The sequence below is a fragment of the Rhinolophus hipposideros genome (genome assembly GCF_964194185.1).
Source record: "Rhinolophus hipposideros genome assembly, chromosome: 14".
Classification (NCBI taxonomy): Eukaryota; Metazoa; Chordata; class Mammalia; order Chiroptera; family Rhinolophidae; genus Rhinolophus; species Rhinolophus hipposideros.
Window position 1 is genome coordinate 36,894,983 of NC_138060.1, and position 13,178 is coordinate 36,908,160.

The window sequence follows — 13,178 nt, forward strand, 5'->3', positions numbered from 1 at the left end:
CAGCATCAGCATCAAAACGTCAAGCACTATTAAAACAGCAGAACAGATGTATCATGCTAGAATCTTTCATCAGCACGTTGGGGTAAAATCCATTCAAGAGGAAAATGGTGTTGCAACATGCACTGATACTACCAGCTTCCCCATAGAATATCACCTGCCAGAAACTTCAGAATTTTGCCCACAGAAGTGTAACTTGCTACAGACACAAGGCTCCTTTAAACGTGAATTTCAGGGTATTTGTTCATTTACAGAAGGATTGCATATTTCAGTAAATCATTTACACTTTATGAAAACCTCAGCTCAGTAACAGAATTAACCAATTCATATATATAAAACAGATCCAAATACTTGTCTTCCTTGTTCTCCTTTGGAGCCCCTTTGTCCTTTGATGTTATTGTTTTGTCCTGGATCACCCTAGAGGAAGATTTAAAAAGTATTTCAGAATCAAGTTAATATCAGGGATTTTTTTTAGGGGGGGTGGCTCAAAATGGTACAATGTTCAAGTACTAGACTAATTTGGATTAAGTGAGGAGGAGTGTGAGAAAATTCTCCATATTTGAAACTCGTATATTTTTGAAAAAATGAAAGTAATATTTCCCCTCGTTTGAAGGGGTCCTGGTGATAAATGACAAATTATAAGAGTGCATGTTGAAGTCATGATCAATTTCCTTTCTCTGTATTGGCAGCTTCATTGCTGCACTAGTCCAAACAAACTTATGCCACTCCCTCAAAGGTGTAATAAGAATCCCTTGTAACAAAGTCTGCAAACAGGGAATCTGTAGAAGCTCAATAAGCAAAACTTTGGGAATGCCCCCCACCCCAGACAAAGGAATTTGAGCCTCTCAACATAAGGATGAATAAGTTGGAACTTTAGTTCCCAGTTCTGAATTTTAATGTAATTCAGCCTAGATCAGAGATAGACAGATCTTTTCCCAAACAAATAAGCCTTGATCAACCTACCTCCCCAACTCCCAAGAGAAGACTTTGCCTACAGATTATCAGGAGACACAAGAGAAAGGAAATCCAAATGGTGAAGCAGTTAGAAATTCAGAGCCAACTGGGCCCCAGGAACTTACAGGATCCCCTGGAAAGCCCTTCTCCCCATATTCCCCAGGGGGGCCTCTGGAACCTGGGCTGCCCTGGAAAAAATAAAACGAGCTTTTGAGTTAGCTTGTAAGAGGTTTTTATAATGATATTAAAATGTCAAGTGTCTTGTATATTTGGAGGAGAGGAAATCAACCAAACGAAACGATCCATGTTCCCCTACCTTAGCCAGGTTCCCTGACTTCTCACGCAGAACGAAGCCTAGTGTTAAGTCTATGATCAGGATTATCTGCAGTGAGGCTGAGAAATGGGAAACCTTCCCAGGGTCTAGCCTAGTGCTATCCAATAGAACTTTTAGCAGGGATAGAAATATTCTATATGTGCACTGTCTGATATGGTAGCCACCAGCCATATGCGCCTACTGAGTACATGAAATGTGGCTAGTGCAACTGAAGAGCAGAATTTTTCATTTTAATTAATTTGAATTTAATAGTCACACATTGCTACTCGGTACTGTATTGGACAGCCCAGCCGGTCTATTAATAGCAACGTCTGACATCTATAATGAAATTGCCCACTGGAAACCTCCACAGGAATGTTCCATTGTCATGTCAAACTCCACTGTTTCCAACTAAACTTGTCCAAGTCAAGCCTCTGGACTGACTCTTCATTTCGTGCTCCTCTGGTCACCTAGATCTGGAGAGCTTATGTCTCGGAGCCAGGACTACGGTGAAATACGGAAGTCACCCAGCAAAACTTAGGGAAGCACTCACTCTGTGCATCACTTGGAGAATGAGTGCTCCCTTAAGTTTTACACCTAGGTGCTTACTCTAGTCTGGGCTCTGCTGTGTGCTTAATATGTCCTGTTTCTGTTTTCTGCCATTGCTTTACATGATGGCTTCATCTCTTCTCACCTTGCTTGTTCTAGATCTGCCTCTCATCTTTGCCTAGCATCTCTGTCATCTCCAACACATCCTCCACACTACTGCCAAGTAGTATTTCTAAAATGCAAATTCAGTTGGGATTCCCTGATTAAAATATTTCAAAGTCTCCCCATTGCCTAACGGTTAAAAGCCCGACTCCTCCATATGGCTCCCAGGGTCTTCCTGATCTCCTCCCCCCATCTCTAGAACCTTACCTCCCTCTACCTCTACTCTAATGCTCACACCAGGCAGAACAACTTGCAGGGCCCCCAGGCCTCAGGTCTTTGCTTATGCTGTTCCCTCGGTCTGGAATGCCCTTCCTCCATGTCTTGCTAATTCCTATTCATCTTTAGCTCAGGGACCATTTCCTCCAGGAAGAACTGCTGAACCCCCTTCCGTCCCTCCCCCACCCTCGTTGAGTTGATGTCCTTCTCTGGGCTTCTGTGTAGATGCCTGCAACGTCGTCCCAATCACATTAGCTATGACTGTATGGTTCACCCCTGATTCTTTAGTCTGTAACTCAGTGGACTAAACATGCAAAAGCAGAGCTGCTTGAAACCAAGGAGGCACATATTAATAAGTGCTGAAATGTATTTAAAATTGTTACAGTTTCACTGTGATTTTCTATGCCAAAGCCACCAAAATCATTTTGTCTCTTTCTCTTGCATTTTATTTATTTATTTATTTATTTATTTATTTATTTATTTATTTATTTATTTATTCATTCATTCATTCATTCATTCATTCAGTCATTCATTTTCTGATACAATAAAGAGAACAAGGACGCTGCTAACAGGTGAAAGCATTCATTATCAGACTTCTGGAAAACATGCCTGTAGACGATCCTTGCATGTCTTGAATTTTTCTAGCTGAAATCTTGAAAATTACATAGTTACTCACTTGCCCAGCAATCGAATGCAGCACCTATTTTGGTGCTACATTCATAGGCCTTCATTATGTGGTTAAGTCATCTGTCAATTTTATCCCTCATAGCCACCCACACGCAGCAATTAAGGCTGTTGTTGTCACCATGGTTCTCCTGCTCTGATGTATGGGAGTGTTACCTGGAATCCTGGATCACCTTTTTCTCCCTTTTTTCCAGGAAGTCCTTGAAAGCCCTAACAGAAGACAAAGAAAACAAAATTCCCATTAAAACACACACACACACACACACACACACACACACACACACACGTATATCAACTTCATGCTGATTTTATGGTACTTGAAGAAAAATGGCTTACCTCTTCCCCATCAAGTCCATCAATCCCATCATCTCCCTGGGCTCCCTGAGAGGCAATAAGGGGCAGCAATCAGATCAAAGGAGATCTCTGCCACGTGCTTATTGGGAAACTAATCCCATGAGGAAATCCAGTGTGAGAAAAAACTACAGTACCTTGTATCCAGAAAATCCTTTGTCTCCCTGTAAAAGATTAAACATTTCACTGACGTGTCACAGACGATGTGGATTCCTAGACTGTTGGAGCAGGAAGGAGCTGCCTTCCTAAAGAGAGTGATTGTGTACTTCTTTAGTTGCTTTTGGCTCTACAACCACAAAGAAGTTATAGATAGAACTTAATGCTCAAAACTCCTTGAGATTACTAAGAAGAGAATTAATCTGCAGATGAGGAAACTAACGTTTAATCAGAGAGAGGGAAAGAAGGGGAGGAAAAAGAGAAAAAGCGAGGGAGGGCAGGAATGGAGGACAGAGGGAAACAATGTTGTACGACATTTAAAATGACATGTCCAGCAGAGCCTTACCTTCTGACCCCACTGCCCTGGACATCCTGCAATCCCTTTATCTCCTGGGGGTCCAGTTTCTCCTCGTCTTCCCTAAGAAAAGGTAACCAAACAGGTATCCAAAATCAGTCTTTTTGCCAGAAGCTGCCAGTAGTTTACTTTTCGAGAATGAAGCTAGGCTACCTGGGCATTCTGAGGTTTAGACAAATAAACCTTCCCACAAACTTGTTCATTTAACTCTGTTTCTCCCCTCTATGCAAACATTTTCCCTGTTAAGCTTCAGGGCTTTCTTTCAGAGCCAACATCACACAAAGGTGCAAGGTGAGCTCAGCTGCTTCAGTGCCTCATCAGACATCACAGCCAAAGGTCCGGACGTAGCCTTCCTTTCCAGTCACATTCTATATACTCCGGAAGTACACTATGGCCCCAACATCTTGCCCAGGGCCTTAGTGCTGCCCTGGAAAAGTCAGCATGGCTGATGGTACAGAAGCAGTGCCAGGGGCCTCGAGCTGAGTAGAAGCAGTTAATGGGAAGTGACACTACTCCAAGCTAGTGTTCACAGTAGGCCCACAAGGTTGCAGATCCCCAAACTCAGACCATCCACACAGAGAAGAGCACTCAAGGTCAATGACATGTGCGCCCGCCAATCCTGTTTCTCCCAGGAAATACTTAAATACAGGTAAATGCTAGAGTCAAATGAATCTCAAGAGAAGAACACTGTTGTATTCCTAGAGGGTTGGAGCCCCCAACTGTCTCTTTCCTAGTCCTGTCCCTTGTGCCTGGCTCAGATCTGGGTGCACAGCAGGTGCTAATGGTCTGCTGCATGGATAAATAATTGTTTAGCAATGAGCTTAATTCTCTCCTTCCTGGTAGGTGAGGGGAGAAGTGATTCTACTTTCCTCTGCTTTGTCTTCTTTATTCTGAGGGTTATCCCCAGAAGAACAGGAGGCCTCCTCCATGACCACAGGTTGCTGAGAGGTACCGGAAGGCTGAGGACTCATGGCCAGACAGTGGCTGGACACTAATCCCCACCCGTAAAGCCCTTCCCTGCTGGCTTAGTGGCCTCCAAGACCCCTCTGCAGGTACAGGGTGGGTGACTTAGGGCACTCTTCTTACTGGTCATTTTGTAAACTGCAGTTTTAGAGGAATTCATAAGTATTTACAGATGAGGAGACTGAAGGTCAAGCAATTGAGTATATTGTTAAGGTTTCACATCTACATTAGCCCTTGTCTGACCCTGGAGTCTGTGTTTGCAATCACTACTTGCTTGCAGCCTCGACGAGGAGCGGGCCTTGATTCTAAGGGAAAGGAGATGCAGGCTGGATGCTTCCTGAACTTTTTCCAAACCAAATGGAGCCACTCATGCAGTGTCAGTTCCTCCAAATCCATTTTTCAAATTTGATTGAAGACCCAAGTGAGAATTCTGGTTTTAGGGTCAAAGATTGAGATTCCAAAACCTCTGTGAACCATGTAACCATGATGCCAACACTTTGGGGGTGCTCTACACGCTTCCCTTTCCAGGTACTAAGCACTGGACTTTGGGTCCAAAGAGAACCCTTTGCAGATAACCCTGCTTCACCCGGCATGGGGGTAGATAGGAGCATGCCCACCTCCCTGTGCCACTGATAAAAAAGTGCTAGAAAGCACGTAGATGAGTCTGCTCCCAACTTCCCCCCCCCCAAAAAATACGTTTAGCAAGTGATTCAGACAAGGAAAAAGGAAAGGCAAAGCAACCCATTTACCCCCAAAACTACAAAGAAAAATATGTAAACAAATCCCCATCTACCTCTTCTGTAGAAAAATAAAGCTTTCGATAAAATAAAAAAAAAATCAGTAAGTGTAGGGGCAGTGAGTCACAAAAACTTACAGGGTCTCCGTCCTCTCCTCTGTGTCCTCTGCTGCCTTTCAGACCTGGAGAACCCTGGGAGGAAAGAGAAAAAACTAAATTTTAGCCATCTTCCATCAATTCACGCTTGTGAAGTCATTGAGCATTTTAGGCAAGGCCCTCCCTCCAACGTGGTGGTAGTTCCTGCAGGTGTGGCTGTGAGTTTGGGGAGAGTCTCACAACCTCTGGAGCTGGTTGTTGTCCTTGCACCCCTCACTAAAGCCCTCTGTGGAGGTGGCCCTCCTGATGCCCACAGGAGGGTGACCGTGAGAACTCACCGTGCAGGTCTGGGCACCAGGGCCAGTGTTGTGACGCCTGGGGCATTGACACCAAGCACAGAGGTGGCCACCACAACTCTTTCAGCAGGCAAATCAATAACTTTTCCAAATAGATCAGGTTATTTTCTTCTGCTTTTTTGAGAGCTCAAGGAAGAATAAGCACTCCTCACAACAAGTTTATATATGTTTAAAGTGCAAGTGCCTCTCCCTCTGCCATGTGTAATGTAACTGCCTCATGGCTTACTTGTGGCAAGGAGCTCATTTGAGGTTTGCTTTCCTCCTCCTTTAAGACAGGTCCTAGCTGTGTGCTCAGTATACAGAAAGGGGACCTAAGGGGTGTGCTCTTGGAATATAACTCTAATACTGACCTGAGCAAAGTAATGAGAGAGGAAACTGTGCTAAGCAAAACATCATAACTCAGTTTTTAAAAGTCCAGGATAAATTATCCTTCCACAAGCATGGACACACAGGAGTCAGAAGCAAGCATAGTATTTGATCCCTTAAAATGAAACAAACCAGACTACTTTTAATTGTGATATCTAGCACCCATTTGAAAAAGCACACCCTAATTCTTATGAAGTGTATGTCTGTGTAGTCACCACCCAAGCCAAGAAATAGGACATGGCAGGTACCCAGTCACAAACCACTCCCCACCCTACCCCAGGAGGCACATTCCTGACTTTGATGAGAATAATTCCTTGCCTTTTCTTATACCTCACTATTTAACTATTCATCCCTAGACACTATTAGTCAGCTTCACCTGTTTTCAACTGTTTTATAAATGGAATCACACCACCTGTATTCTTCTGTGTTTTTCTTTTTTTGGCCATTAATATGTTTGTAAAATTTATTTATGCTATTATGGGTAGCTGTAGTTCATTCATCTTCATCATCTTAGAGCATTCCATTGAATAAGAATATCACAATAGACTCATCTACGCTATTGTTGTGTCACTGATCATTTGTAATTCGTTTTTTAAAGGGTTACAAATCTGCAATGCTATGCTCCTTTTGCAGTTCAATCACAATCCATTGCTGATGAAGTACCCCTTTCCTCACTATTTCGAACACCTCTTGCCAACTTTCTTTTTTTAATTTTTATCAAATTTATTGGAGTGACATTGGCTAATAAGGTTATATAAGTTTCAAGTGCACAGGCCTATAATACCTCATCTGTATATTGCATTGTGTGTTCACCACTCAAAGTCAAGTCTTCGTCACAATATATTTGACCCCCTTTACCCTCTTCATCCTCTCCCAAATGCCCTTCCCCTCTGGTAACCACCATACTGTTGTCTGTGTTTGTAAATATTTTGTTTGTTTGTTTTGTTTGTTCATTTGTTGCTTTGTGTTTTATATCCCACATATGAGTGAAATCATACGGTTCTTGTAACTGAATGGGGGAAGATATTTTCAAACAACTTCTCTGGTAAGGGGCTAATATCCAAAATATATAAAGACCTCATACAACTCAACAACAACAAAAAATCCAATTAAAAAATGGGCAGAGGACCTGAACAGACACCTCTCCCAAGAAGGCATACAAATGGCCACCTTTCAAACTGTCTAAAGCAGGTACAAAAGTATAAATTGCAAAACCAAGAAGCAACATCACCAAGGAGATATAAAAGGAAGTTATTCTTCATAGCAGCATCAAAAGTGAGCATCAAAACTGATCCTTCTGAAAGAAAACCAATAAAATGCACCTAAGCCATCAAAAAAATAACAACTGAAGAGAGCCTTTCTGAACTGGCTCCTACACCTCAGAAGTCACCTTACATCAGCATCAATTGAAGGTTGCAAATTCAACCATTCAGTCGCAGTCTCAGCCACACCAAACCAAGGCCCACTAAGTAAAATAGTTTCAACTAAATGACACCTTCGAGCCTTGTAGTCCTTGGGTCCCATGAGGTCCTGGAGGTCCTGAACACTTGCAAAGTGTACAGCAACACGTCCTCTCTGCAATGTTTCCCTGGAAAAGAGCAGACTTACGTGAGCAACAGGGACTTCATGACATCCCACCTGTACTCACACAAATCACAAGCCCACGCTCTCCCTGTGGGTGAGGGGCTGCAGAGAATAAGACATGCTTTTTGACTTGACACTTTAGAGAGGGTGCCAGGTTAGCAATTGCGCTGGCAACATACCCTCAACAAGGAAAAAAGCTCTATTTATAGGAAGGACGCCGGCCACATGGATGGCCACAGGCCAAGTCTGCACAGGACTGGTTGGTTTCCAGTTGACAAGCTCTTGTTTCCTGGGATTTCTACAGCATAATCTGCTGGGAGCTTTTTATTTGGTCAGGGGTTGGTTGATTTTTAGTTCCCTATGCACTCATTTGGTGAGGTAACAAAGGATGAAAGGGCATTCAAAAAACAAAAATACAACGTTTTGGTCTTTCAAGACTATGTGCTGAATTTAGGTAAAACAAGGCAGCCATTGGGAATACTCATCAGTGGTCCAACTTTGTTCCCATGGCATTGTGAATAATTGGATTTTTTCGTTCAAAGACTCACCAGATACCGTGATAGTATTTCGCCCAAGTCTCTCTTTCCAATGTTCAAGTGAGTCCTGTAATCAAATCCTTTTCCAAATTCAAAGCTGGAAAATTCATCATGAGCAGTTGGGTTTAGGGATACCACCAGCAGAGCATCAAGACCTGTGCAGCAGAAACAAGATATAAAACCAAAGGAATTGGACATAAAGAAGGAGAAAAGCCACTCAGTGAACATTATTCGAACAATCAGAAAAGGGGAAGAAAAATAAGCAGAAGCGGTACTCTTGACATATGAAGAACCCAACAGCAAGACTGCCTGTATTTTCATTAAAAACAGTACGCAGTGATCCCCGAATTTTAGCATGAAGTCTCCCAAGAGAAAGTATTTAAGAGAAACTATTTATAGTCTTACATAAAAACACTAACAGAAAATTGTTTAATATCTCACCACCAATTTTAATGCAATTCTTAGGAATTTGAAAGCAAATTTTAAGAAGGGGTGTTATTCTTGTTCATCTTCAGAGTTTTTCTGAATCTTACTGAATGTAAATTAAGTTCTGAAGTCATTTCCACTGCCAAACACACTGGGGGTGGATTGATTGCCTCCCATCCACCCCCAGGTGGGAAGTGGTACAACCGCACCCCACCAGTCAAGGGCACAAGTCTGCAGAAGGTCGCAAGTGTAAGCACTGGCCACAGCAGTTGCAGCTTTTGGGGGATGAATGTGCAGGCTGGTCAAGTGGCGTTGGACAGGGCACCAAAAACATCTGCCACAAGTGACTAAACAGATAGGGTAGAGATTTGTTCAGTACATTCCATGCTTCATTATTTACATTTTTAACTCAGTACATACCTGCTTCTCTGAGCCTGTCTGACTGATTTTCAAGCATTGTGATGCTTTCACCCCCAATGCCATCTGAAAAGATGAGTAGCACCTAGAGAAAGAGGAAAGCAGAGAGGGGAGTCATGTGAGAATGAAATATATAATTGGGAGGGAGAAACACATGACAGAACATGGAGATAGAATGGGATATGGATACCTGTCCTTGGGATGCAGATTTATCCTCAAAGGTGTCCCACAGTGACTGCAAGAACTGTGCATTCAGATGAGTTGGCCCATTGACAGTGACTTGTAGCAGCCTGTCAAATATTGTTTCCTGGTAGATTTGGAACGTGGCAGGGAATTGTTGGTCATTGTTCACCTTAAAGGCCACGCTCACCTGCGTCTCTGCACCTGCCCCACAGCTCACGCCTCTGATGGAGGTGATGTCCTCTAAGATGCCTGGGAGGTATGATTCCAGCCGGGGGTGGCCATGGAACAACAGCTGCCCTGGCACGTGAGTGGAAATGTCGAACCCGATCAGTATATTCACAAAGCAATCTGGAGACCAAGAGAAAGGAGGCCAGATTAGTGAATAGACAGGAGGAAGGAAGGGCAGACGTGGCAGAAAAAGGAGAGCAGTCATGGTCCAGAGCTAGAGGGTCTCTAGTAACCAAAAAGTGTCCAAGAAGGAAGACAATGGCTGCTTGATCAACATATGATACAGCTGCTTCCTCTAACACAACTTCCAATAGTTATTTGAAGTTCTAATCATGGTTTAGTCTCATTCTCAGTGTCTGGCTTTATATGTGTGTGTGTGCGTGTGTGTGTGTGTGTGTGTGTGCGTATTTTCTTCTTTTAATGGTGACATATTATGATTCATTAACTCATTAAATATTTGAATTGTCCTTAAGGGTTATTTAATCCAGAAGTCACAAACTCCAATGGCTGCAAAGGCCAGGTAGATAACATATTAGTTTGGAGCAAAAGTAATTGCGATTTAAAAGGTTAAAAATAATTACAAAAACCGCAATTACTTTTGCACCAACCTAATAAATGAGTCAAGTGGGCAAAGAGTGAATGAAATGAATGGAGAGTGATGACCTACCTGTTCGCTGTTCAGCTCTAGCTGAGAATAGTCATGTGGGAAAGGAGACCCAGGGTTGCGATCGGATCATCTGATTTTTCAAAGAAAAGCCTGGAATCTACATTTTAAATGTAAACTCTCCAGTTTGCAAAAGCTGTCAACTAATTTAATGAGTTGTCAACACTGGACAACACAAACACAACTCAGCTGCAAGATGCCATTTGGACACCACTGACTGTCCACGTGCTCATGTTACCCATGAGGAGACAGAGAGAGATTCATGGAGGTTGCTGCTGCTGGCCGGAGTTAGAACCCTGGCTTCCAGGCCCAGGGCTCCCTCTACCGCTGAAATCTGCCTCCAGTTGAGCATCCCAAATGAGGGAGCTTGGAAAGACAACATGTTATGTGAAAGAAGTGGCTTCAGTCATAACAACTCTAGAAACAGAAGCACTCTGAGGAATGTCTACCTGTGTTATGCAAATTCCACAAAATGCTGTCACTCCCTGCTACTTCCGGATGCTGTCCTCCCACCTCCCAGCCCAAATGTACAGAACCTGAGTCCCAAATGGCTTCTATGAGCTGGAGCTGAATAGTGACATCCCCACCAGATGAGTCATTGCTCTTCATTCATTTTATTCACTCTCTGCCCACTTGACCCATTTACATTACCTACTTTTGCGGCCATTTGTGTGCGTGATCTCTGGAAATTCAATACTCTCTCAGGACAATTCAAATCTTTACGATGTTACAGTTATATGAATGTCATCATTAAAGGAAGAAAACACACACACACATATGCTCACACAGACACGCACATGTTCACCAAGTCCTTTATGAAATGGTTTAATAAAGTTAAAATAGTAAAATTTCCCATCAGCGAATATTTCTTTTACTTATTTCCTACTGGATGGAAGGCATTGTTTTAGGACTTCCGGAGGTTGAGAAGTAGAACTGGGAGACTGGGTTCCAGGTGCCAAGAGGAGCATAAATACTGGTCTGCAGAGAGGGGACAGGACTGACCAGAGACACAACCAAGGCCTCCTGCAGCCTCTGCACCTTTTTTCTTACTTCTGAGGGAGGCTGACTGACCCCAAACTTCCTGGAAACAGGGGAGAGATCCATTCTCACTGCACACTATTCTAAAAATATGTTCGGCTAGAGCGAGCCCACAAGACATCTTGGGAAATGGAGAACTGGGAAGATGCAATTAAAGAACAACAAATAAAAAGCAAATGAACACTTACTGGTTTTCCCACAGCTCTGACAGATTTCCCGGACAATTCTTTTTTGCACATCCATGTTCTTTAATTTAGTAAAGTCTTGAAAAGTGATTATTTTTTCAGAATTGCCTGTGATTGGCAAAAGCTGTGCCTTATGAACATGTCCTATGCCCAAAACCAGGACACAAATCCCAAGGTCTTTCAGGATTTTTCTTGCCTCTGCCACATCTTCTTGGGGACCCCCAGATGTGATAACAACCAAAGTTTGAGGAACACCGGCACTTCCTCTCCCACCAGCAGATGGATGAAACATAACGCTCACTTGTTTCAGGGCCAAGTTGATTCGTGGACGCCCACTGCTCTTGGTGATAGTTTGAATTTGAGTCTTCCACTGGAGTTTAGTCAGAGAGTTTTCCAACTCAATCATTTCTTGGTAGCGGCTCCCAAACTGAGCCACCCCAATTTTCATTCTTTGAGACTGAATGTCAAAACTATCAATTAAGTCTGACAAGAAAGTTGTCATGGTAACAAACTCTGAATCAGATACCAAGTCAGAGCCATCACAAAAGAAAATCACATCGGCTTCTGGAATCTTACAGACTGCAATTGGAAAAAAATAAATCAGTTATTTTCCTCATCAATCATTCTAAATTTTCCCTTTACTTAAATACTTAAATTGCTCTGCTAAATACCTACATTAATAGCAAACCGAGATAAATTAAAAGAAGAGAAAATCATCAATTGGCCCTCAAAGAGAAGGGAAAACAGTGGAAAGGAGAAAGATAATAGACTTTGTTTCAAATTTTCACATGATTCATTTGAAAAGACAATGAAAGCTACTCACAGAAAGAAAGTTTAAAATGTTTTGGGCATACAGTAACAGTTAATATTCATGACCATTTTTTGAGTTGTTCTAATTTATGGATACAGAAATGCAATTCAGGGGTTAAGTAACTTGCCTAAGTATATACAATTGCTATGCAATGAAGCTGGTACCTAGACCCCTCAATCTTTTTTATCCTAAATCTAGCATTTTTTTCTATTGCAAATTTTTAAAAATAATAGCATCACCCAATTATTAAAACTTCGAGACAAGTGTTAAGGGCTAGTAAACAGGACATGGGGTCATCTCCCTGAAGTCCAGTGTAAAATATTCTATAACCAAGAGGAGGATCCTCTATACTAAGTTTTAATCAAACACAATAGTAGGTATAGGGGCAGCACTAAAGTGATTACTAAAGATAATTGAAACAAAGGAATGCCCACTGTCACACAATTCCTTGTAAGACACAGAGATGGGCTATCCACATAGACCTCCAAGGAAGGACTTACTGCCCAACTGTGGAAATGTGGTCAGCAGACAGCTCTAGCTGTTAGCTTCTTCAGGGTCAGCCTCACTGCAGAGATGCCCAGCGAAAGGCCATGTCCTTCCTATGGCATCCTACATCTGGGAACTAAGTGAAAACGGGGTACAAAGACCAGTCATCTTAGTCTGATGCTGGATAACTCTGATGGACAATTCTCACTTCAGAGTTCCTTGTCATGTTTGAAGATTTGTCAAGCATGCATCACTCTTTGACTTCTTCTTCTGCCTATTCTGCTTTCCCCCCTTTCTTTCATAGGTGCGGATCCCTAATAAAATTCTTGCATCCTGAACTCCATCTCAGCATCTACATCCATAAGG

The 13,178-nt window shown here is 42.5% G+C and overlaps 1 protein-coding gene across 1 annotated transcript in view; it reads right to left on the reverse strand.

Annotated features, from left to right (window-relative positions):
* COL6A5 (collagen type VI alpha 5 chain) overlaps positions 1–13,178 on the reverse strand; it is a 158,076-nt gene that overhangs the window by 61,623 nt on the left and 83,275 nt on the right. Inside the window, exons 8-19 of the mRNA XM_081072951.1 lie at positions 11,519–12,094; positions 9,408–9,748; positions 9,221–9,302; positions 8,387–8,529; positions 7,750–7,842; positions 5,575–5,628; positions 3,729–3,800; positions 3,364–3,390; positions 3,212–3,256; positions 3,032–3,085; positions 1,077–1,139; positions 349–414 (exon numbers count right to left, since the gene is read on the reverse strand). Coding sequence (XP_080929077.1) covers positions 349–414; positions 1,077–1,139; positions 3,032–3,085; positions 3,212–3,256; positions 3,364–3,390; positions 3,729–3,800; positions 5,575–5,628; positions 7,750–7,842; positions 8,387–8,529; positions 9,221–9,302; positions 9,408–9,748; positions 11,519–12,094 — 1,616 coding nt within the window. The remainder of the gene's footprint in view (positions 1–348; positions 415–1,076; positions 1,140–3,031; positions 3,086–3,211; positions 3,257–3,363; positions 3,391–3,728; positions 3,801–5,574; positions 5,629–7,749; positions 7,843–8,386; positions 8,530–9,220; positions 9,303–9,407; positions 9,749–11,518; positions 12,095–13,178) is intronic.